This window comes from Sceloporus occidentalis, unplaced genomic scaffold (assembly GCF_023333645.1).
Source record: "Sceloporus occidentalis isolate IW3139 unplaced genomic scaffold, rSceOcc1.0.p SCAF_8, whole genome shotgun sequence".
Classification (NCBI taxonomy): Eukaryota; Metazoa; Chordata; class Lepidosauria; order Squamata; family Phrynosomatidae; genus Sceloporus; species Sceloporus occidentalis.
In genome coordinates, this window is record NW_028316988.1 from 47,010,933 (window position 1) to 47,036,034 (window position 25,102).

The following is a 25,102-nucleotide window of genomic DNA, read 5'->3' on the forward strand; positions in this document are numbered from 1 at the left end:
GCTGATGGAACTTTGGTGTGATTAAGCCTAATGCAAGCTTTGGTATTTCATTACATTGCTGTTTATTGGCTGACACAGTGGTTGATTACTGTCCATCGGTGCATGTCCAAATTAATTTACTGAGTCCACATTGCCAGATGTGATCTGACTCATACACAACCCAGTGTTAGAATATCCAAGGGTTAGTTATCCCTTATTCTTTCCCAGATATCCTGATCACCTGCTCCTTGGAGCCTAAAGAGAGAGAGAGAGAAATATCAGCATACAACCACCACCATCTTTTTGTATTAGCAATCATTTTGAAATTGCCTGTTTAGAACAACCTCATATGTTGTTGAAAATGTACATCAGGAGGGGAGAGATGCACTTGCATTGTTATTTTCCATTAGGAAGATGAAGAAACAAAAATCTGGGGAAAGAGAAAGAGAAGCACTTTTGAAGTTGCTGTCAGTTGGCAGATTCATTATTTCAGTTGCTACTATGCTGAACAAGGTCCAGAAACAGAGATTGGAAAGTTAATTCTAAGCAATATAATGGTACACTGAGCAGTCATAGGATCTAGAGATGGAAATAATATTTGAACGTATGGAGGGGGGTGTCAGAAAACATGTGTTTCAAGTCTGAAGAAACTCTGATGTGATGAATTCTAAACCGAAAAGAATCTTTGCAGTTTAATAATAATAATAATAATAATAATAAAATTTTATTTCTATACCGCCTTTCTAAAGAAATCAAGGCAGTTTACAGCAAAAAATACATACAATAAAATCCAAAACAGTTAAAACATACAGTAAAAACAACAACCCAATTACCCAAACTCATGCCAGCTAGACAATGCTGACGAAGGAGGTAGAGAGAGAGTATCCAGGGGCGGGAGTCAGGGGTAGGCCTGCTCGAAAAGATAGGTCTTCAGCCCCTTTTTAAATTGGACAAGGGAGGTGGCTGAGCGGAGTTCAACAGGCAGCAAGTTCCAGAGGTTGGGGGCCGAGGTGGTAATGGCCCTCCTGGTGGTGGTAACTAATCGAACCTCTGGAGCTCTTAACAGTTGCTGCCCAGATGATCTGAGTGTGCGGGGCGGATTGTATGGAGAAAGGCGGTCCTCTAAGTACCCTGGGCCCAAGCCATTTAGGGCTTTATAGGTAATAACCAACACCTTGTATTGCGCCCGGAAGTGAATAGGCAGCCAGTGTAGGTCTTTAAGGACCGGAGTTATATGACTGGCCCTGGATGTACCAGTGACCAGTTGTGCTGCCATATTCTGCACTAATTGCAGCTTCCGGGTGTGATACAAGGGCTGCCCCATGTAGAGCGCATTGCAGAAATCCAAGCGAGAGGTTACCAGAGCATGTACTACAGTTTCAAGGTCTCTCCGGCCCAGGTAGGGACGCAGCTGCCGTATCGGCCGAAGCTGATAACAGGTGCTCTTGACTGTCGCATCCACCTGAGATGTAAGGTGGAGCGACGAGTCAAGGAGCACCCCCAAACTGCGTACTGAGTCCTTCACAGGAAGCGTGATCCCATTCAGGACAGGTGGAACCACCGCCATCCCTGGGCCGGGAGAACCTATCACAAGTACTTCCGTTTTCTCTGGATTCAGGCTGAGTCTGTTTTCCCTTATCCAGCCCATTACCAACTCCAGACAGGCCACGAGAGGAGAGATGCCATCCTTGGTCACTGCATCAGTCGGAGACATAGAGAAGTTTAGGACTTATTCTGTGCAAAATTCACATGGAAAACAATTGTGGACAAAAGCATGTTCTCTTTCCTGTGCAGAAAATGCTATTTTTGGTGCAAAACCACCATGTGTGAATTTTGCACAGAATAAGCCAAAGTTTGTGAGTAGGCTTTGAAAAGTGCATGGCTTTTGAAGACTTTCTCACAGAGAGAACGAAATTGCTAACAGTACTCAATTGCTTCCATGGAGAAGAAACTTACTTCTTTGGAGGAGAAAATTCTATCCTGCAGAATTAATGCAGTTTGACACTGCTTTAACGGCCATGGCTCAATGCTATGGAATTCTGGGATTTCTAGTTTTGTGAGGTATTTAGCCTTCTCTGTGATAGAGCTCTGGTGCCACAGCAAACTACAAATTTCAGGATTCCGCAGGCTGGATCCATGACATATAAAGCAACTTCAAACTGCATTGACTCTGCAGTGTGGCAGCAGTCTCAGTGGTGCATCTGCACTGTAGAAAGAATGCAGTTTGATGCCAGCATAAGTGCTGTAGCTTCATCCTATGGAATCCTGGGATTTGTAGTTTTACAGGATCTTTATTTAGCCTTCTCTGCCAAAAAGTGCTGGTGCCTCACAAAACTACAAATCTCAGGTTTCTTTAAGATGACCCCATGACAGTTCAAGTGGTGCCAGACTGCGTTATTTCTACAGTGTAGATGCATCTACAAGACAAGAGTTACATCCCTCGTAGAAGTGGTAACTGAGCTCTAACCATACCTAACACAGCACTGGTAGGATGATGCTCCAGCATCCAGAGCATCATCCTATCACCATTCAGTCATGGGTAGCCTCAGCATGCCATTATTAGAAGTAGTTTTCTAAGCCTTTAGACCAGTCGTTGTTGTTGTGTGCCTGCAAGCCATTTCTGACTTATTGTAAACCCACCACAGGGTTTTCTTGGCAAGTTTCTTCAAAGTAGGTTTGCTATTTTCATCCTCTGAGGCTGAGAGAGTGTGGCTTGCCCAGGATCACCCAGTTGGTTTCATGGCCAAGCAGGGATTCAAACTCTATTCTCCAGAGTCATAGTCCAATGCTCAAGCCACTATGCTGGATCCAGACACAATACCTTGGCTTTCAATTTTCATTTAATCAAAAGCATTCATGAACTATCTAGATGAAATGAAGGAGGCTGCAAAAGAAATGACTACTGATGCCTAACAGTTGTGTCTATTGAGTTGCACCTGGTTCCAGCGTTTGTAAGAGTATAACAGAGACTTGTGCTCCTCACCATAAAATGACCCATCTATAACCAATGCCAACATTTTGGTTCTTGCTTAGCTCATGGAGCTATGCAATCTTTCTTTCTTTTTTCATTTTGTAATTCCATTTCTTTTTGTTACTAAAAGCCTCTATCACATACTCATTCACCTGTTAAAATCCCATCAGCAGGACTGGCTCTGCCATTAGGCAGAGTGAGGCAGTTACTTCAGATGGCAGATTTGGGGTGCACCGAAAGGTTTGTTATTATTACATTATGCATTAGATTACGTTATATGGTACACTAAAAATGGGAAGAGGTGCTTGAGGAATTTTCTGCCTCCTGTGCCAAAACAAATTGGCTGGCTTTGAACATTATTTCACCTTGATCTGGCTTGCATATATCTGGGGGGGGGGTCATTTCCCCCCTTTCTTTTACAGATTTGTTGCTATTGCTGGTTGTTTTCACATTATCTGCAGACCAGGTTCTAGCGGGTGATTTCTGTTGTCCAGCAAGCTCTGGTTTGGGAGCATTTGGATAGCAGAGAATGACAATTGCAAGAGAAAAATGATTCCCACTGGTTGCCATTTCATTTTGGAACATCCCCGAACAATGCAATGTCTTGGACATTCCAACAATAAAATTGACCCCTTCCAGGCATTATTTGAAAATTAAGTAATGGGTTTTTCAGATTCAGAGCTTGGCTCTGAGCCTCTAGTCTTCTATCTACACAGCAGAAATACAGTCGGCCCTCCTTATCCACTGGTTTTTTTATCCACAGATTCAAGCATCCAAGGTTTTGAAAATATTCCAAAAAAGTATAAATTCCAAATAGCGTACGCCATTTTGCTCTGCCATTATATTTAACTGGACTTGAGCATCCACGGATTTTGTTATCAACGGGGGATCCTGGAATCAAACCCCAGAGGATACCAAGGACCCACTGTATTTGAGTTTCACACCACTTTAACTGCCATGGCTCAATGCTATTGCATTTTGGGAATTGTAGTTTTGTGATGAGTCAGAGCTTTGGGGCGATTGCAAACTACAGATCCCAGGATTCCACAGGATGGAGCCAGGGCAGTTAAACTGGTGTCAAACTGGATTATTTCTGCAGTGCAGATGCTGCCAGAGGTTACAGATTTTGCAGTTTTGGTGAGCTCAGCTCTGGGCAAGTGAAAAAGACTGTGTGCAAAACTCCAGCTCAGCTAGGAGAGCAGCAGTTTGCAATAATCTGAAAGGATTAGTTGATGGATTTCTGCTATTTTCAACGACTCACCAGGGAGTTTGTGTGTCTACTTAGCTTCCTCCTTCCCTCCCAGTCATGGAGGCACCAGTGCTCACCTTCCACTCTGCTCTGCATCCACCTTCCATCTTGAAACAAGTAGGCTAGAATAAACATTCAATATCTTTAAGTATTCACCTTGATCTGGGAACAGACCCTTTAGTTAAGACTGCTGCCTTAATCTCCAAACAGGAAAATAATATTCTGTATGTTTGTATCTGAATGACAAACTGTGAACAATTGTGATTGTCACTTGTAATGCTTAATGACATCACTGGGGCCATCCCTAGGCCTCACGTTTTGTCCCATAAGCCTCAGGGATGATTTTGAATTAGTGGGGTGCCCACCCTACTAAGTAAACATGCAATACAATATGAGTAAGAACAGAAAGGGATGTTGTAGATCATTGCTACGGAGAAGCAAAAGTTGCACAACTACAGCTGGATTTATTGGCTGGTGGCCTCCCAGACCTACCCGGTCATTTGTCATGAAAGGAGCATTTGTTCTACTCACGAAATGAATTACAAGTACAATACAAAGGAAGGTATTCAAAAACTGAAGAAATGGAATTGAGGCATCAAAGATTTTTCTTTCTTTCTTTTGGATGGAAAGCACCTTTTGGTCTAGTTTCTATCTTGTTCATCCATACAGAAATGCCTTCATGTTTATCCAGTTGGAAAAATAATTTGCAACAGGTGAGTTGGATAAAAAATAAGTCCTGGGCTCTGGTTGCCTAGTTCCTTCTAGTTTCATGTTGTCATTGTTATTGTTGTGTGCCTTCAAGTCATTTCCAACTTCTGGCATCCCTAAGGCAAACCTGTCATGAGGTTTTCTTGGCAAGATTTGTTCAGAGGAAGGTTGCCATTGCCTTTGCCTGAGGCTGAATGTAAATCACACAAGGTCACCCAGTGGGTTTCATGGTTGAGTGAAGAATTGGACTTTGGTCCCCAGAGTCATAGTCCAACACTCACACTACTATGGTATGCTGGTTCTCTATATGTATCCATATAATGTATGTAGGACAAATGCCATTTAAAAAATCTGATAATAGCTCCCTAGGAAATGGGAGGGTTTGCCGCATCATGTTCACCAATTCATCCCTATCTGGAACTTCTGAAGAGCCCCAATATACCCATAGCGTGTATCATCATACCAGGTTGTTACTAGGTTGTCTCTATAGCCTTAAGTAGACTTTTGAACCACATAATGGGTAAGGCACAAGCAATGTAGACTAGAGAAAGGGAAATTCCTCCTACAACTGTTTTGGACTTCAAGACCCAAACAAGGGGTTCTGGGAGTTGCAGTGCACAATCTCTGGAGAGTCAAGGCAAACCTGACCATCGTCTGCTCAGAAATAAATCCTCTTGCATTCAGTGGGGTTTACAGGACACTGTGCCTTAATTAATGAAGACATTTCTATTAATAGAAAAAGTGGCCCAATTAATTCAGTAGCACATACAGCATTAATTATGAAACCTCCATATATTAAGTGCCATTTTAGAAGAAACACGCTGATGGTTTGTCAGATGAAGGGAAATGTCTCTTCCAATCTAAAACCAAAATGTCCTTTTGGATTTTAGGATGATTGTTTCTTTTCTCATTTGCTAATATATATAATTCCCATTGATGAAGTAATTGATGATTGACTAACAGAGCAGTCATCTGGCCAAAAGTAAGGGAGATACTGCCACTGTACAAACCGAACACCTGCCACATCCAATACACCATGGGAAGGTGATTCAAGCCCAAGGCAAGACTGTCGATGGGTCAGCTGGCAGAGTTGCTCCAGGCCTTTCACAGGCTAGGAAAAAAGCATAGTTTGTTTTCTCTTCTTCCTTAGTCGCTTCCTCCATCTTGTGATGTTGTGTCATGATCTACTTTTTAAATATTACTTAAGTGAGTAAAAATGCATTTTCAATATGCAGATTAATAATATGTATAATGATAATAATTTCTATCACATGCAGATCTCCATATTTGAGGGGCTGCAATGTAGCAGCCCTATTTTTAGAATGCAATGAAGCAGCAGTACTTATGGATAACAAGGAACGTGACCAGGTTGTCTTTGCATTCTTCATAAAGTACAACCAATTCTTAACTATCTTTAGGTTATGCTAGTTTTGCATAACTTAGAACAGCCCTGCTTTTTTTTTCGTGTGTGTATGGTGACTTTTATATTCATGATTGTTCAGCCCAACTGGCTAATATTGGATACAAAGCTCATTCCCCTCAAGCTTTGCATTAAAGAAACTGAGTTATCCAGGCTCCATGTCTTTGAAGTCAGCAAAACCTTTTATTAAAACGAATGCTGCTTTACATAATCGGGGCTGCCGTGGTGGATATTTTCGTGTAGTCCTACGAAAGTACAAGGGCCTTGTGCACTTTGATCTGGAGATATTGCTCAGTGAAAAGAGATAATGGGAAGAAACTGTACCTCAAATGGAAAATCATTACAGAGAGGAAATGCAGGAATGATTCATATGCTCATCACTCTAGAAATCTGGCACACAAAATGAAGCATGGATGTGTCCTTGCTTACTGTTATAGAACATGTGATGTATTATCTGCATTGGGATGATACATGTGCTGACATATGAATATACGTGGTTATTTAGGTCATTTTCTGAGATCTTCCCCCTCACATCACCACCTGAAATGGTTTCAAAGGCTGCAGAAATAACGCTTTAACTGCCATGTTCCAATGCTATGGGTTTTGTAGTTCTGTGAGATATTTAGCTTTCTCTGTTAGAGGGCTCTGGGGATGATATGGGATTCGAACCCTGTTCTCTAGAGTCTCAGTCCAAATTTTGGTACCCAAGATTAAATTTCCCAATAAAGAATAGAGCCACAAAGATGTGTTGAACAAGCCAGGCAACGCTTTCTACAAGTGTATTTGAAACATTCTGTGAGCCACTCCCATCCCTAGCTCAATGGAAGCTGCAGATCAACTTGAGTTTTATATATCACTACAGAAGCATTGCCCTGTAGTTACTCTCAACATAATAGTGATTCTACTAGACACTTCCTCTGCAAAATAAAATATATAAAAATGATAAGCTTAAATTATATGGAAGTGGGTTTCTGTGATAAGACATTGTGAAAATTAGGTCATGTTGGGTTCAATTGCCTCTTACTCAGATATCTCCGTCTCTTGCCCACAGAGTATGTGATTATCATCATTACTCAATTAAGAACACCGCTGCGGAGTGACAAGACTGGCAGGGCATGAATAACACCTGACACCGGGAATTCCTTAAGCAGACTTTTCCCCCCTGCTTATTAGACTTTTCTTTTCCTTTTTAACATCTCATTTAACAATGTAAGAGCTTGCATTTTGACACCACCATCATCACATCTTTTTCAGAAGTGATGCTTGTCAGGACCAGTCGTAAATCTCCAAATCCTGATTTGGGGGAAAATGCTTTTAACTTGATGCTGAAAAAGATGCCCATCCCAACTTCCCCAAGGTGGCTCCTTCGGCTAAGAGAATGTGTATTCATTAGAAATTATCTTCCAGCATTCTGTATTTGCATCTTGAAAAGCTGACACGAGGAATCCTTTCTGAGGAATCTAAAGGAAGGGATGGACCATTTTTTATCCCCTGGGGTTAATTTACAACAGAATCGTTACTAGTGACTGTTAGAAGCAAAATTAAGTGTTGACATTTTTTTCTCCATCAGTATGATGGATTTCGCCTAGATGATCAATAAGTGCCAAGGTGCCCAGTTTGCAGTATAACTGTCATGATCCACTCAACCGCTGAAACAACCAGTAGCCGCTATCCTGTTATGTGCATGGAATCATAAAATTATAGAGCTGAAAGAGACCCCAAAGGCCATCCAGTTCAACCCCCTGATGTTCAGGAAGAGATAGTCAAAACATCCCCAACAGATGGCCATCCAGCCTCTGTTTAAAAATCTCCAAAGAAGGAGACTCCACTGCATTGCAAGGCAGTGTATCCCACTCTTGAACAGCTCTTACTGTCAAGAAGGTTCTTCCTAATGTTTAGGTGGAATCTCTTTTCCTGTGGTTTGTAGCCTTTCCCCGATGCTAAAAGGAACGGGAAAAATGACGCTCCTTTTTGCACTGGGGAAAAAGCACCTTTGCAGCTGCAGTGCACTTTTCAGTGCTCCATCTGGTGCTGCGTCAGGGCAGCGTCGGGGCATGCATTGTGTCGATGCCATGCCCCAATGCTGGCGAAACGTCAGGAATAAACTCTTATAGAACATGGCCACATAGCCCGAAACGCCCACAAAAAACATACACATATGGTTTGCCTTTGCATTGTGCTTATATCGATGAAGTCTGTGCATGTCTGTATCTGTTGGGAAAGGATGCATCCCAAAAGCCCAGCAAGCTTTGCAATGTTTACTGAAACACTCACTTTAAATATCATGAACTTTATATAATGATGAGTGAAGATGCTAGATTATCAGTCAGGAATCTGGCTCTCCCCCTGCCACCATCGCCTAGCTCAATTCATCAGTTGGTTATGGTGCCCTTTCCTTTCACTGTTATTTGTCTCTCCACTGAATGAAAAGTGTAACATTTTTGAAATACCAAACTCCAATCAAGCTGAATGGCAGAGAGAGGATGCTGAAACAAGGACTGGTTTTTTGCATTGTTGCAGTCGTGACAGTACAGCAGATTATAGTTTCCATATAAACCTGCTTTATTTAAGATCATACAGTAAGATCTTCCTCTATATACCCTCATCTCTATAAATTAGACGACCTTAAGTAAGTAATGCCTTACAAGTCAGAATAATTCATTACAACAGAGGTTATTATTTTTGAAGTAATGAGGACAAAATAGCATAATGACCGGTAACTACTTTTTCACATAACAAAAGTGTTGGTATGTTAGTTGGTGGGCCATTTTGTTGGTACATTTTCAAATTTTGTATTTTAAAAGGGATCTAAAAAAAGTGGTAGAAAAGCAAGGCACATCATGATTAATTAAATTAATAATTGTGTAGCACAACGGTAAGAAGTTGCTTTTGTAATGAGTTATATCACCAGTTGCTTTTAAAAGAAACTTTTCAAGCTCTGAAGTTCTGCCGGTGGTTTCTAGGCAGGCACTCACTTCTAGGATGGGGCCAAGGTTCTTCAGTCCCTTTCCCTATCAATGATTTGCCTGGCATCATTGTTACTATAATTCATTCACATATTTGTTCATTTAGAACCAGAAGATAAACCAGATTTATTACCTTTCATTAATCTGGTAATAGATGCCACCTTTTCCTAGAGCTGGAGGATCTAAAGAGGGGAGTACACACTCTGGAAACCTCAAGGCTGGATCTCAGTCCTTTGCACCAAGTCTGGAAATTTTAACTGGTTCAAAACATGGCACCCAGATCGGTTCCTAGCACATCTAGGAGTGATCATATTTGTTGCTGTGTGCCTTCAAGCTGTTTCTCACTTAGGGTGAACCTAAGCGAAACTGTTATGAGGTTTTCTGGGGCTGAGAATGTGTGATCCACCCAAAGTCACCCAATGGGTTTCCATGCCGGGGTGATAGGAGCAATGTTATGTGTGGTGTGCCACCTTCAATGACAACTCTAACTTGAACCCATCATGGAGTTTTCTTGGCAAGGTTTGCTATTCCTGAGGCTGAGAGAGTGTGACTTGCCAAAGGTCACCCAGTGAGTCTCATGGCTGACCAGGGAATCTAACCCTGGTCTCCAGAGTCATAGTGCAATGCTCAAACCGCTACACCACACTGACTTATAATATACCAATATTACTCCATTGGGTGCTAATTAGTTTTTCGGCAAGATACAAAGTGTTGGTTATTACCTTTAAAGATCTACATGGTTCGGGTCCAGATTATCTGTAGAATTGCCTTATCCATATAATCTAGCCTGTAAACTCAGGTCCTTTTGGAGACATTTCCTTCAGACAGCCAAAACTAGGCTGACAGCTGTTATCCAGAGGACATTTTCTTTGATTATTCTCAGACTGTGGAGCAAACTGCTGGAGATTCATCAGCTGAATACACTACCTAAGTTTAAAATAGCAGCAAAGTCCAGTGTCTCCTGGCTGGCCTATCCAGAAGATTTTTAAATTACAGGTTTTAAAGTATGTATTGATTGTGAAGTCCAAGGCTTTCATTGCCAGCATATATAGTCTTTTGTGGGTTTTTTTGGGCTATGTGGCCATGTTTTAGAAGAGTTTATTCTTGACTTTTCGCCTGCATCTGTGGCTGGCATCTTCAGAGAAAAAAGATGCCAGCCACAGATGCTGGTGAAATTTCAGGAATAAACTCTTCTAGAACATGGTCACACAGCCCGAAAAACCCACAAAAGACTACGTATTGACTGCTTTAATATATATTGATTTTATACGCTCTTTTAACAAGTACTATGTGTCTAATCTTTTGTTGTTCCCATCTTGATGCTTGATCTATAGGGAGAGGCGATTAAGAAATAAGACAACAGCAGCAACAAAATTTCAGTGCTGCATTTTGATGTCTTCTTCTGATTTGTATTATTCGTTTTTGACTTCATGAACTTCATCATGCGCCATGCTATTTCTATGAAGATTTTGCCATTACGACAGGGTCCTTATAAAAGAGTCCACAGAGTTCAAGTTTGTCGCAACTGTATTCTGTGTTATACAGTTCTGAATGATGGTTCCAAAGGGAGATGTGTATGATGTGTGTGTATAAAATACAAACGCAAAGCATATGTGTGTATGTGTGTGATGAAGAGGTCTTTTACACATCCGCCTTTTTCACAAAGTCAAAATACAACAGACACAAGAATAATTTGGAGTGTACAGTCCTGAAAATGTGGAATTATTTTTTTCTATTATGCACTAAGAACTACTTAAAGAGTATTGTGAATTTGTTGGTACAAACCACAAAACAGTTACTGTCCCACACCAAAACCAGGTGGCTAGCTCTGTTTCCAGCAATTTATAGAATACTTGAGATGCATGAAGCTTTGCAGTTTTAAAAATCTTTTCCTAGTCCCCCTAAAATTTGGAAGGATTTATTTTTCTAGCCAGGTTGAGTAAGGTGTATTTGTGATGCCTACATTCATTAATGTCCGTTTTTTCTTTATAACAATGGTTGCGTCCAAACTGCAGAAACAATCCAGTCTGACAGCATTTTAACTGCCATGGCTCAATACTACTGAATCCTAGTTTTTGTAGTTTGTTGTGGCACCAGAGCTCTCTGAGAGAGAAGGCTAAACAGCTCACAAAACTACAAATCACAGAATTCCATAGCATTGAGCCAGGGCATTTGAAGTGGTGTCAACCTGGATTATTTCTGCACTGCAGATGCAACCAATATCAAGGAGATTAAAAAAGAAAGAAATTCCATTATTGACATAATGAATATAATAGAAAATGTATCTTTCCCACTAGAGAACAGGTTGGAATGTTCCATTATTTCTCTTAAGACTAAAGATAGTGAAGTAGATTGTTTTATGGAGCAAGCAAAATCTTTGCACAATAAATGCTATGATTATTTAAAGATATGGATTGTCTCATTTACAGAATATTACCATTTCAAATGGATGAATTTGAAAGGAAAGATATCAATGAAAGATGTGGAAACATGTATAAAGTTCTGAAGTTAGAAAGGGTTCATGATTGACGATGCAAGATGTTGTGACTAGTTGTGTAATTTGAACACGTTTCTTGAACACAACAGCCAAGACCTTTGAAAATAGGTCATGTAATGGTAAATGGGTTAAATATTTCAAGAGTAGCAAACATGACAAATGCCATCCAGAATTACGTGCAGTGGCATTTTTTCCCCACTGCAAGGACACAATGGAAATGTTGAAAGGGTTTCTCCCCCTGGATTTCAGTACAATGGACAAATGAAAGGAATAATTTAAATGTAGATTGAGTCAAGGGCCTGATGCTAGTTTGCCTGCTTTTAAAACATGCAACTCTTCTTGTTTGCTTTCAGAATTATGGCTTGGAGACAGAAAACCTGAGAACTCTTTCCCACAAGCTGAATGCCTCGGCCAAAAACCTTCAGAACTTCATAACGGGTAGAAGGAGGAGCGGCCATTATGATGGCAGGGCCTCCCGAAGACTGCCAAATGATTTCCTTACCTCTGTGGTTGACCTGATTGGTGCTGCCAAGAACTTGCTTGCCTGGCTGGACAGGTAATTCAGTTTGTAAACCATCTTGGACAGACGCAAGAGCTGTTATCAAATAAGAATGTTAAGAGCAACCATGCAAGACCAAACCAAGGGCTTCTCTAGACCAGCATTTTGCTCATTCAGTGGCCAACATGATGCCCAAAGGAAACCCCTTATGCAAGACATGGATGCACCAGTTCATTCCTTCCCTCTGCAGCCGTCTGACTCTTCTCCCCTCTGTCTGTGTACCTTTTTTTGGAACTAGACATGAAGAAGGATAGTTTCAAGGAAGATCTGGTTATAGAATCAGAAGCCTATCATCTCTAAGTAATTCCTAATAAAATCTCAGATAAAACGAGGCCTCTTTGTGATGGGACTCCATCCGAGTGTGGTCTGGTAGAATTGTTCCAAAATGAATGGGTACCAGGAAGCTTACCAATGACAGATCAGGCAGCTGTAGTGCAATAGTAGCAGCATGTGGCTGCATCTTATCCCCCGACTATACTAATTATTCCTCTGTTGTCCCACATTTCCAGCTGCTTTGGAAATGTTCCGGTTTCTTTGTCCTCCTCCCACTCCCCCCCTGCTCCTCAGATTACTTCAACTGTTGCAAACTGAGTTCAGAATGCAAAAGTAGTTAACTGAGAGAGAGTGGGGAAATGATAATTGTGACAATCTTGACCTTCCCAATAAGTTTTGGCCGAAGCAAACTGTTGCAACCTCCTTGTACAGTGAACCCGCGTTATACGCGGACGCACTATACGTGGCTTTCAGCATATGCTGAAAGGTACGAGGGAGCTGAAGGGAGCACATGGGGCACATGGGGCGGTGCATCCCAATTAGATGAATGGGTGCACACGCGTACCGCTGCGTCGCCGCACTGCCACACCCCCATCGCTTGCACGAGCTCCATTATTTTCAATGGGGCTCAAGCATACACATTTTTTTACGCGGGGGAGGGGGTCCGGAACAGATCACCTGCATAAAAAAAAGGGTCACTGTATCTTCTTTCTCATGAATAACTCTTGCCATCTTGATCGTATTTTGACGTTGCTTGGCCGCATGTGTTCTGGTTTTTATCTGTGAAATATTGTAGGATATGCTGTGTGCATCTCACTGTGCGCTTCAGCTTGCCCCCATGACCATTTAGTGGCTTTGGAAGGATGGGGCCAGATGTGGAGTGGCCAGTCATCAAGCAACTGTGTTCCTGCAGCTTAACCACAGGGAAATGGCATTTATCTCCTGGATTGCTGAAAGATCCCCAGAAGACCCAGTGGGATTTCTGTTCCCTTTTTGACCAACTTTTGCCAGAATGCCCCCTATTTTTCCTTGTCTGCCCCCAAAGCTACTAAATGGCTATGAAAGAATGGTGCCCAGGCTGAAGACAGGTAGGTGACACAGGCACTGGGTCATCATGAATGGAGGTACTGAGTACTTCCATCTTCAGTGACTCCAAAAATACTTACATGGGTGTAATTTCAATCACATAGGTCACCATAAGTCACTATGGTGATTGGATTCACTACTTGTACTGGTCATTCTGCCAGGATAATAATAATAATAATAATAATAATAATAATAATAATACGTTTTATTTATAGACCGCTATTCCATGTTGATCATAGCGGTGTACAGTAAAAATTGCAATGACAAATACAAAATACAGGATAAAAATTGCAATACATAAATAAAACTTATAACAACATTCCAAAAATACACATTAAAACCATACATCAAAACCAGGCCAGCTGATACGCTCGATAATGTTGTACATATAGGGGGGGAGTCCCAATATCAAGGGACATCGGGGAAGGCTTGCCGAAACAGGAAGTTCTTAAGTCTCTTTTTGAAGAGGTCCAGGGAGGTGGCGGTGCGGAGTTCCTCGGGAAAGGTGTTCCAGATCCCAGGGGCCGAGATGGAAAAGGCCCTTTGTGAGGTTGACACATATCTCGTTGTTGGGATCCTCAACAAACTCGTCCCAGATGACCTGAGTGTGCGGGGCGGATTATATGGGGAGAGGCGGTCCTCCAAGTACCTGGGCCCAAGCCATTTAGGGCCTTATAGGTGATAACCAACACCTTGTATTGTGCTTGGAAGCAAACAGGCAGCCAATGGAGATCATACAGAGTTGGCGTTATATGGTCGGCCCTGGAACGTCCAGTGACCAACCTAGCTGCCATATTCTGTACTAGCTGAAGCTTCCGGGTTTGGTACAAGGGTTGCCCCATGTAGAGCGCATTACAGAAATCCAACCGAGAGGTTACCAGGGCATGCACCACTGTTTCAAGGTCCTCCCGGCCTAGGTAGGGTCGCAGCTGGCGTATCAGCCGAAGCTGATAGCAAGTGCTTCTGACCGCTGCATCCACCTGAGAAGTCAGCTGGAGCGACGAGTCCAAAAGCACCCCCAAACTGCGGACTGTGTCCTTCAGGTGGAGCATGACCCCATTCAGGACAGGTAGACAAATTTCACCACCCAGACCGGGAGAGCCTATAGCTAGTTTTCTCTGGATTCAAGCTGAGTTTGTTTTTCCTCATCCAGCCCATTACCGACTCCAAGCAGGCATTTAGCGGAGAGATGCCATCCCTAGTCACTGCATCAGTCGGAGACACAGAGAAGCATATTTGTGTGTCATCAGCATACTGATAACACCGCGCCCCGTGTCTCCGGATGATCTCTCCCAGCGGTTTCATGTAAATGTTAAATAGCATGAGGGACACAATAGCTCCTTGAGGGACACCAGATGGAAGTGCCCTCTCATTGGAGCAAACATCCCCCAGCTGCACCATCTGGATTCTACCTGAGAGGTAGGAATGGAACCACTGGAGCACAGTGCCCCCGATACCCAACTCCCTCAGGCGTTCCAGAAGGATACCATGGTCAATGGTATTGAAAGCCGCTGAGATGTCCAAAAACACTAACAGGGACACGTTTCCCCTGTCCATGCCCAGACGGAGATCATCGACTAAGGCAACCATGGCAGTCTCAACTTGGACTCATACAGTTGGTCAAAGTTTCTGATCCTGGTGCTACTTACTGATGCTAACCCTACTTGAAACGGAGGATGTGCTGCATATTTATCCAGTTTCCACGAGTCATTTGAATTTGCAAATTCAGTGGTAAAGAAATGTATCCCCCCTTCCCAAATGGCTTAGAATGTGCAAATATTTTCACCACTAGTTTCTGTGGTCGCCGTTGCTTCCATGCCATAATGCAAGTCTGCCAATGCATCCTTATTTCTGAATTAATCACACAGGTTGTGAATAGGATAACATCCCCTGTCTGATGTAATGGTATCTCCACTTATTAATAAATAACATGGCAGCCAGTCAGATTTGGTTAAGTCAACCAGTGCCAATGTAATAAATATGTGAGCATTTTCCTAAGGGAACTGGGTGAGCCAGGATGGCATATTGATTTCACAAGGACTCCAGGAGACCTGAGTTTAATTCTCTAAAGGAGACTCCATGTGCTTTTGGAACCATATACAACTGATCCTGAAACCAACTACACTAGCTTCCAATGTGTTTCTGAGCTCAATCCAAGGTGCTGGGTTTGACCTACAAACTCAGAATGGCCTGGAATCAAGACACCTGAAAGCTGGCCTTCTGTCATATGAGCCATCATAGGATTTAAGATTATCAGAGCAGGCCATGTTGTCCAACATCCACGCATAGTTTTTTGTATATAAAACAGTAGTTTCTGTGCAGGAAAGAGCCTTTTTTTTCTTCACAGATAATAATATTTCTGCACAGAAAAATACTGTTTTCTGTGCCAAAAAGAAATTGTGCAGAATAGGATTCAAACTGTGAAGATTCTCATCAGTCCAGCATTCTCCCCATTACAGTTTCCTGACACTCAAGAAGCATTATGTAGAGAGATCTTGTAGCATCTTTGAGACTAACTGAAATAAAGAAGTTGGCAGCATGAGCCTTCGAAGAGCTCTGCCTACTTCCACAGATGCAAATAGAGTAGACTGGAGTCTACAAAAGCTCATGCTACCAACTTCTTTCGGTTAGTCTCAAAGGTGCTACAAGATCTTTCTACGTACTGATTCTACAGACTAACATGGCTATATCTCAAGAAGAAAGTTTTCCAACTATTGTTTAAAAGAGTGTCAATGTGTGTGTGTGTGTGTGTGTTGTGTTGTGTTTGTGTGTAAGAGAAAAGACATGGAATTGGAAGTGGCTGAACGGCAAAGCCTAACAATAAGTCAGCTAATGAGACATTAGGTTTTCTAGTCCCAATTAGAGTAGAGCCACTTCATCAATGGCATTGACAAAAGTGTTGATTTGCCATTTAGCAATTGATTCGGCAGCCCTGCTCTGGCTGAAACCAACCAATGGATCTAGATATATATATATTTTAATATAAGCTTTCCATTAAGGGCGGAAAACCTTTGGCCTCAGATATTTTGGAATACAGTCCTCACAATCCCTTACGATTAACTGTGTAGCTTCCAAAACATTTGAAAGACCAAATCCCTGCTTTACACAGAGGTACAGTGGTCACACGAGGCAAATTACAGAAACAACCCACATGCACCCAAACTCCCAGAAATTACATCAGGAATAGCATTTGTTTTTCCAATTAAACATGCTTTTGTAATCTATTTTTAATTCGGTTCTGGCCTGGTTCTGTGGGGTTTGTGCTTCTGCATTTTGACATGGTTTCCAGCTTTTGTACTTGGAGAGGTAAGAGTCATATTAAGATCAGATTCCAGAGTAATATTTTTAACTTCCCCCCCAAAAAACCCCTAACTGATAAAATCCAAAAAATACGATTTGATTGTGAAAGAATCCTTTTCCTCCTCTTTCCCCTTCTAACTTAATGAAGTTACTGTTTTGAACAACCAATTTGAAGGCAGTAGTCAGTGGTTTCTGGAAATTCCAGTTCCAAGGAGTGATAATGATGATTAAAACTGTACTGAAATGTTCTCGGTGGATTCTTTGTTTTAATTCTAAACAACCGGTGAAGAAGTAGAATAAAAGTAGCACATGCTTCCAAACTGTTCTATCTTGACATTCAAAAAGTCTAGATTTTTGATCAGAATATAATTCGAGTGGAACTGACTGGAGGCCAGGATCCTGGAGGAATGATTGAGCAGAATACTTCTGCTATTCCATCAGGATAGATCATAGAAGCATAGAAGCATAGAGCTGGAAGAGACCGCAAGGGCCATCCAGTCCAAGCCCCTGCCATGCAGGAAATCTAAATCAAAGCATCCCCATTGACAGATGGCCATCCAGCCTCTGCTTAAAGACCTCCAAGGAAGGAGACTCCACTACACTCCGAGGAAGGAGTGTGTTCCACTATCGAACAGCCCTTACTGTCAGGAAGTTCTTCCTAACGTTGAGGTGGAATCTCTTTTCCTGCAGTTTGCATCCATTGTTCCAGGTCCTGTTCTCTGGAGCAGCAGAAAACAAGCTTGCTCCCTCCTCAATATGACATCCCTTCGAATATTTAAACAGGGCTATCATATCACCTCTTAACCTTCTTTTTTCCAGGCTAAACATCCCCAACTCCCTAAGTCGTTCCTCATAGGACATGGTTTCCAGACCCTTCACCATGATGATCCATGAGTGCTTGAATCAGCCCTCATTTTGCATGCATGCAGAAGTAACCATTGCCTTTTGCTCTGTGCTCATGGCTTGCTCATAAGGAGGTTTTAGACATTTGAAGCCAAGATCTTTTAATCCTGATTCAGGCCCATCTGGTTCTTACCTAGAGCTGCTCTGAATCATCCCCACTATTAACATTACACTGCAAGAGGCAACAGCCAATATAACCTGTTGACTGAAGCTTGTAGGCACCCGCTCCTCTGTGTTGACTCCTTATAGTTGGGCATATTTCCATTAATGCTGTTCAGGACTGAACAAATCAGTGTGTACGTAGCCATTAATCATAGTCTGTTTATAGGAAATATGACTAGTACATATTCATTATGATGTTAGTCTGATTATAGGAATTGTAAATGAGAACACTCATAACTTTTTTGCTTAAAACCCCCTCTTCTTAATAGGTCTCCATTTGTCAGCGTGACAGAATACTCACTGCTGAAAAATAACATTGTTCAACTGTGCCTGGAACTAACAACCATAGTGCAACAGGTAAGAGCGAGTTGGTTTTCTACATTATTTGTACATTACATCCTTACTGTACGCACCGAGATACTGCCTTCCTCTGTCGCAATTTATACTATGGCAAGGCAGCAGGAATGTCAGGTTCATGTTATGTGTTGAGACACCCCTTTAAAAATATTGGACTCACACTGGTTCGGATGTTTATTTTTATTTTTGGTGGCATTTGGAACAACATTTGTGCACAGAAAACAGTGCATTTTGCTTTAAAAGATGAACAATTTTCTGTGCAAAAATACATTTTTATGTACAAATAAGATTTTCTTGGTCCAGTGTGGTATGGTGGTTTGATTGCTGGATTAGGACTTGAGTTCAAATCCCTGCTCAGCCATGGAAACCCATTAGGTGACCTCAGAGGAATCACACTATCACAACCTCAGAGGTGGACAAAGGCAAGCCCTCCCTGAACAAACCTTGCAGAGAAAATCCTGCAATAGGTTTGCATGAAGGTCGCCATGGATGGGAAATGACTTGAAGACACACCAAAATAACATTTCCCAGAAAACATTTTTAAAAATCATACAAAAATGTGTACAAACCCCCTTTGCCTCATCCAGCAGGGAGAAAACTTTGAAACTCTGTCTCTGTGTGTGAACAAAATATGTCATTCCCGCCCCCCCCCCCCCCCAGTCCTACTAGAGAAATGAACCATCTATAGTATTTTATGTACTGGAAGCCCTCATGGGATTACCCAAAAAGTGGCTTACAAATACCTCTTAATACCTTGCACATTTCATCAGCACTGGCAGTTTCACAACCAATATATTTAACAGCTATTCTGTACTACCTTCTAGTGATGGTAGTATTCCATACTATCTTCTGGCAAGCCTTCTGGTGAAGATCCTTTCATTGGCAGCTGGTAGGTCCAATATCAGTGGAGTGGTGAATCTACTCCAGGTTTCAGCTCCTACTTAGAACAAGTTATCCAAGTTAAAGGATGTCTCCTTAAAATAGACCCAGGTTCTTGTCTACTTCTTTTAAAGTTGTCCAAAACCTGGAGTTGTTTACTAGTCCACCAGCTGGCACTTTTCTTCTCTTAGCTAGGCTGGGCCTTAGGTGACAGACTACTGAGGTTGTACTCAAAGCCTGGCCACTTTGGTAGAACATGACAGATATTGTGCTCCATTGGCATAAGTCTTTGAGAGCCAGGGGTCACCTGCACATCATGATCAGGTGTCATAGTAAGACTTTATGGATATAAATGTAAGTCCAATGAATCTTTTACATAAATAAATAGAGCTAAAAAAGAAAATCAAGGTTGATGGTGTGTTACTATCTGTCCCTGGGCCGCGTCAATATTGTGTCAGCCCTAAGTAGAACCAGCTCTGGAATTACACAAAATGAGGCAGCTACCTCGGGCAGCAGATTTGGGGGTGTTTTGCTAAAGAAGCAAATTGTAATTTATTTGCCTTGATCAAAAAGGTCACAGGGATGAGAAGAGGTGGGATGTGGGACTTCTTTCTCCATATGCTACAACAGTTTTGTTTGATTTTGGGTACTAAATAGTATGATTCTGACTTGTGGGGACAGGGCATTTGCTGCTCTGTTTCTGACAGTACTTTGTTTGGGGCAAACCTTGACATAAAAGTCTGTTCTGTGCAATTTCTGCATCCGTCTGTTATTTAAAATAAAATGCATGACAGTGGTGCTAATATACCCATTTCGTGTCAGCAATTGCATTGCAAAACTTGAAGAAATGCACAATCTGAAAGACAGTTGTTCTCCAATCCACATTTGCTCAGAAAGTGCAAATTGGGTTGGTTTGCTAAGCAAATTAGATTCTCCTCTACTGCTGATTTTAACTAGCAAAAAGCAATTTCTCCTAGCTCTTCCACTGGCAAAACCTATCCAATAAAGTTTTAAAAGGGTTGGGAAGCTGCTGCGATCATCTCATTCAAGTGGTCTTTGCCCCTTCTGTGGCACTGAATTCCACACTTTAATGGTATGTTGTATCAAAAAAGTCCAAAATGGACTGTTGATATACATACACACACATTATTCCAAGGAGAAGGGGACAATTTCCCCCCAACATTCATCATTTTAAATGCCTGTCGTGTCGTTGTCTTGCCTTTGTCTTTTCTCTACTTGTGATCCTTTTCTAACTCCAGGCCTTAAGTAAATCGCTCACTTGTTTAATTGACCATCTGCTACCTGAATCTTGGCTCCGTCTCAAGCTCTTCAGTACCATGTTTATGCCATACACCTAGATATAAAGCTCCATCTAACCAGACCTTAATTTAAATTAGGTTGATAGGAAAAGTAAATAGATTTTTTTTACCTGGTTACACAATATGAATTCCAATCAGTCTGAGAATGGAAAGCTTTGGAACGCCAAAGAGAAACCATCAGGACGTTTTGCCTCAGCCTGGGCTGTTCTGTAAAATTAATTCCTTCTGCTCTACAAAACTGAAGATTTATATTATTAATATTATTAGTATTGGGTCAGATATGCTCTGCAAATGAGGCTCTTTATTCTTTGAACTGAAATAATTAGGTTGGCTGAGAAGGAAGACCAAGATGCATTTCTGCTGGATGAATTAAAAGTAAGAATGTTTGATGGGAGACTCAAAAGTCAAACAGTAGGCCAAGCTGCAATTGCTTTATCCAAACGGAAACAGTGTATGATAAAATGGATATTCTACTTGGAACATTTTCCAGTAGTGTTGGGGAAAGGATTGCCTTACAGCACTTCAAAGAGATACTTGACCATCAAGCCCAGTGAGAAAGCCTCCCATGTCAGACTGGCAGGAATACCAGCTTGATCCTGGGGTTTCTGAAAGTGGATCGAAACCACATTATCCACATGGCCAGTTCCCAAATGGGATGAACATCCATGGGCTGTCCACACTACGTGATCTCAATAACTTTGCAGTTATTTTTGTTGTTGTTGTTGCCTCTCCATCATGGATGTGTTCCATCACACACATGCACTGCCTGCAAATTCAGCAACTTCCCTCCTGCTTCCCAGATGCCGCTCCATTTGATCAGCCACTGGTCATCCACTCTGGTCTTTGTGTCTCACAAAGCAGTACCTTCAATATTCTAGACCAGTTGTAGTTCTTGAATACAGCATTAAGTTCTTACCTCTTCCAGCAGGCCTACCCAGTCCGTTTTAAACTATGGATTTTAATTTGGGATATTGTAATTTCATGCTGGGAATTTTTAAAGGGTTCTATGTTTATGTCTTTTAACTTAATGTGTTTAAATGGTTTTATGTGTATTAATCTATGTTGTAACCCACCTTGAGGAGAGGCGGGTAAGGAAAAACAACAACAACTGTCCAAAGTAGACCTATGTAGAACACATTGCAGTACAGTGCACCTGCAGCATATGCGGGTGTGACATCGACAGCTTTCAGCATATGCTGAAAGCTGCACCAGAAAAAGCCCTGGCACTTCCCGGAAGAAGTAATGAGGTGGGCGCCTGTGGTGCGCACACCACACTGTGCCACAGGAACAAGCCCATTATTTCTAATGGAGCTCCAGCATATGCGGAGTCCAGAACAGATCTCCCACGTAAGGGAAGGGCCCACTGTACTTTGATTATTATTTTACCTTGACTACCGATGGCCAGAACATATAAATGTTTTCACCAATCATATTTTAAGTCACTCTAACAGCAAAAGCGTTAAAGAAAAAATTATCTTTTAATAAAAAAATATTCCTTGGGTAGCAACACAGTTGTGTGGGTCACATCCATGCTTGCCACTGTATTGAGGCTGCACTGCTGAGTTATTTGATTTTACAAACTGCCTTTTGGATTCGCTTCAATAAAGCTGAATTACCAAAGAGAAATGGAAGCCTAGGAGAGATGCACAAAAATAGCCAGAACTGCAGCTCTGTGTAACTTAATAAATCCTTTCAAAGAAAAGACACATGTTGAGGGGCCGTTGGCTTCCTCAACTCAGAATCAAACAAAGTTAATAGTATACATAATAAAATTTCTTGATGGATGTGGCTGAATAAAGGTTTAAAGCTTCTAAATGTTGTTGTTGTTATTATTTTTTTAAGGGGCAGACTTTTTATTTGGAGGGCAATGTCTTTATTCTGTCCCCCTGTAGCTTTTTGACTATGAAGCCCATGGAGATCCCGATGTGGCACAAATCCTCCTTGGCTGTGTTTTTTTGGCCTAGAGTCTGGGAGGGCAAATAGCAGGCTATGGCATGTTTGACACATTTTCGACCTACCCCTGTGGCATTTTAGTTCCAGGAAAGGGCTTTTTTTTTTAACTGGAAATAAATCAGATGTGCCTTTTGATCACTTTTGGTCTTGAAAGAAATCGTCTACTGAGCCTAAAATGAGCGGGTGGGGGGGTCTAAAAGTGTAGCAAAAATGCTCCCAACAGTCCTAAAGGGCATTGGGTGACAAAATGTTGTTTGAAGGTTCAACGATGCACCTCCTATCCTCCCACAGTTGCCCATTCCTGTGACAGTCAGTTACCTAGGGATGGAAAAGAATATTCTCACTTATTGGTTTCCCACTTGAAAAAGTAGCTTTCCTGAAGTCGGGGAATAATAGGGCTGCAAGACTTTCATGCAGTTTTTCTTCCAGTTTTTTAATATTATGAAGTGTTCTGGGAAAAGGTTTCTGTGGAGAAATACAGGGTGTGTATGTGCACAATTACATGGTGGAAAAACAGGCTTCCTGCACAGAAAATGTGTTTTCTTCTGTGCCGGAAATGGTTTTTGGTGCAAAACATTACGTGCATTTCTACCCAGAATAGTTCCTCCAGAACAATTCAAGACATGCAGGTATGAGAAGGATCATGGAGAGAAACATTCTTTGTTTTTCCTTCCTGCAGCAGAAGAAAAATTATAGTAGTCATTTGTTGTTGCATGCAAGGTTGAAATAGTTGAGGATTCAAATCCCTACAGTTGACACATCCATGCTTAAATAATAATTTTCCTAATATTAAAATTAATGTCAACCTTGGTAGCAACAGAGTAGTTTTTGAGCAGAGTTCAAAGGCATACAAAAAAATATGCTGGTGAATATATGTGTGTAAAAATAAATCCCAACCCATATGATTGTGAAAGTCAAAGCATTTCACCCCCTCCAATGAATGCTAATTTCAGAAATGCAGGAAGAGACTCAAAGCTAAGTGACAAATGATTTTTTAAAACTTATCCTACAGTTAATAATATATTATTTTTTTAAAAAATGTGTTTTCATTTTTGCTAAAAAAAAAAAGAAAGAAAGAAAGAAAGAGGAGGGAAAGAAGCCACCTTTGTAAGTTACTATGCCCCATACAACCCAGATCAGTGCGGAATTTGACTGCCTCGAAGTCATTGTGCAATTATATCAAATCTCTCTGGCTTGTAAGAAGTCTTCTGCCATTTCAGCTGAAAGACGAGAAAACATCTAAAGAGGGAGCTGAAAAGGAAATCTTACAGAATGTGAGGCTTGAAGCTGATAACTTGGCAGGTAGATAGTTTTGGAATAATGCTGGGGGTGATGAGCCAGATTCTCTCCAAAGAACTCTGATTTCTACAAAAAGCGCTTTGTGGAGACTAAAATGTCACATCCAGTTAATACGTAAGAACAAGTAGGGGAGGATCAACATCTGGAAACCTTCTTCCATTTTACTTCTCTAGTGAAGGGTGTGATTTACTTCTTTGTCTCCTTATTTGCCTGGTTTTATTTTTAGCCCTGTGCACATGACATATCTAAGGTGAGGGATAGTATAGGGGTGGCAAGGACAGAGAATGAGATTTTGGCTCCAGGCTTTGTTTCTTATTTGTTTCCATTCGGTTGGATGTCTGCATAAATAGGATGCTGCTGTTGTTTGTTGTTATTTGCCATTAAGTTGACTTTGACTTATGGTGACCTTATGAATGAGAGACATTCAAGATCCTTGGTCTCCAGGTCTCTTACTCAAGCCTTACAACCTCAGGGCTGTGGCCTCCTTGACACTGGTAGTGCCGTCTCCCTCTTATCCTACTGTATCTTATCATACATTATCAATTTAAGGTCAGTCCTCTGCTGGTAAAAAAGGAAGCATAGTAATGCATTCCCTATTACCATGTATGGATTCCCTATTACAGTTGTATTTTCATTGTATTCTCTGTGTTGTATCCCTTACTTTTACAATATATTGATCTGAGAGCTGATAGTTAAAAAAAGGAGATAGGAAGAAAATCAGTGTTTTTGAGATGTAGTGCTGGAGAAGAGTGGCCAAAAAGACAAAGAAATGGGTCCTAGAGCAGATCAAGCCAGAAACCTCCCTGGAAGCCAAGATGGCCAAACTGAGGCTGTCATACTTCGGACACATCATGAGGAGGCATGACTCACTGCAAAAAACAATAATGCTAGGAAAGGTGGAAGGAACCAGAAAGAGAGAAAGGCCACATGTGAGATGGATGGATTCTAGTAAAGACATCATGAGTATGAGTTTGCAGAACGTAAGCAGAGCAGTGGATGATATGGATGGAGATGTCTCATCCATAGGGTCACCATTTACTATGAAGCAACCTCAGTACAGGGGGGAAATGTGGCTGACTTTGTGGTGACTTGCCTCAATGTCCTCACTAATAGTATAGACAAGGCCAGGGTCAGTACAAATCTGGAAAACTTGGCCCCATCCAAATGTTATACTAAGTGTAGACTCAGATATGCAAGAATAGACTCAGCTTGAGTTTGCAGG

At 41.5% G+C, this 25,102-nt stretch overlaps 1 protein-coding gene across 3 annotated transcripts in view; it reads left to right on the plus strand.

Annotated features, from left to right (window-relative positions):
- LOC149308838 (connector enhancer of kinase suppressor of ras 2-like) overlaps positions 1 to 25,102 on the plus strand; it is a 318,424-nt gene that overhangs the window by 113,128 nt on the left and 180,194 nt on the right. For all 3 annotated transcript variants that reach the window (XM_089536538.1, XM_089536539.1, XM_089536540.1), the window contains exons 3-4: positions 12,144 to 12,346; positions 18,343 to 18,430. In XM_089536538.1, coding sequence (XP_089392664.1) covers positions 12,144 to 12,346; positions 18,343 to 18,430 — 291 coding nt within the window. The remainder of the gene's footprint in view (positions 1 to 12,143; positions 12,347 to 18,342; positions 18,431 to 25,102) is intronic.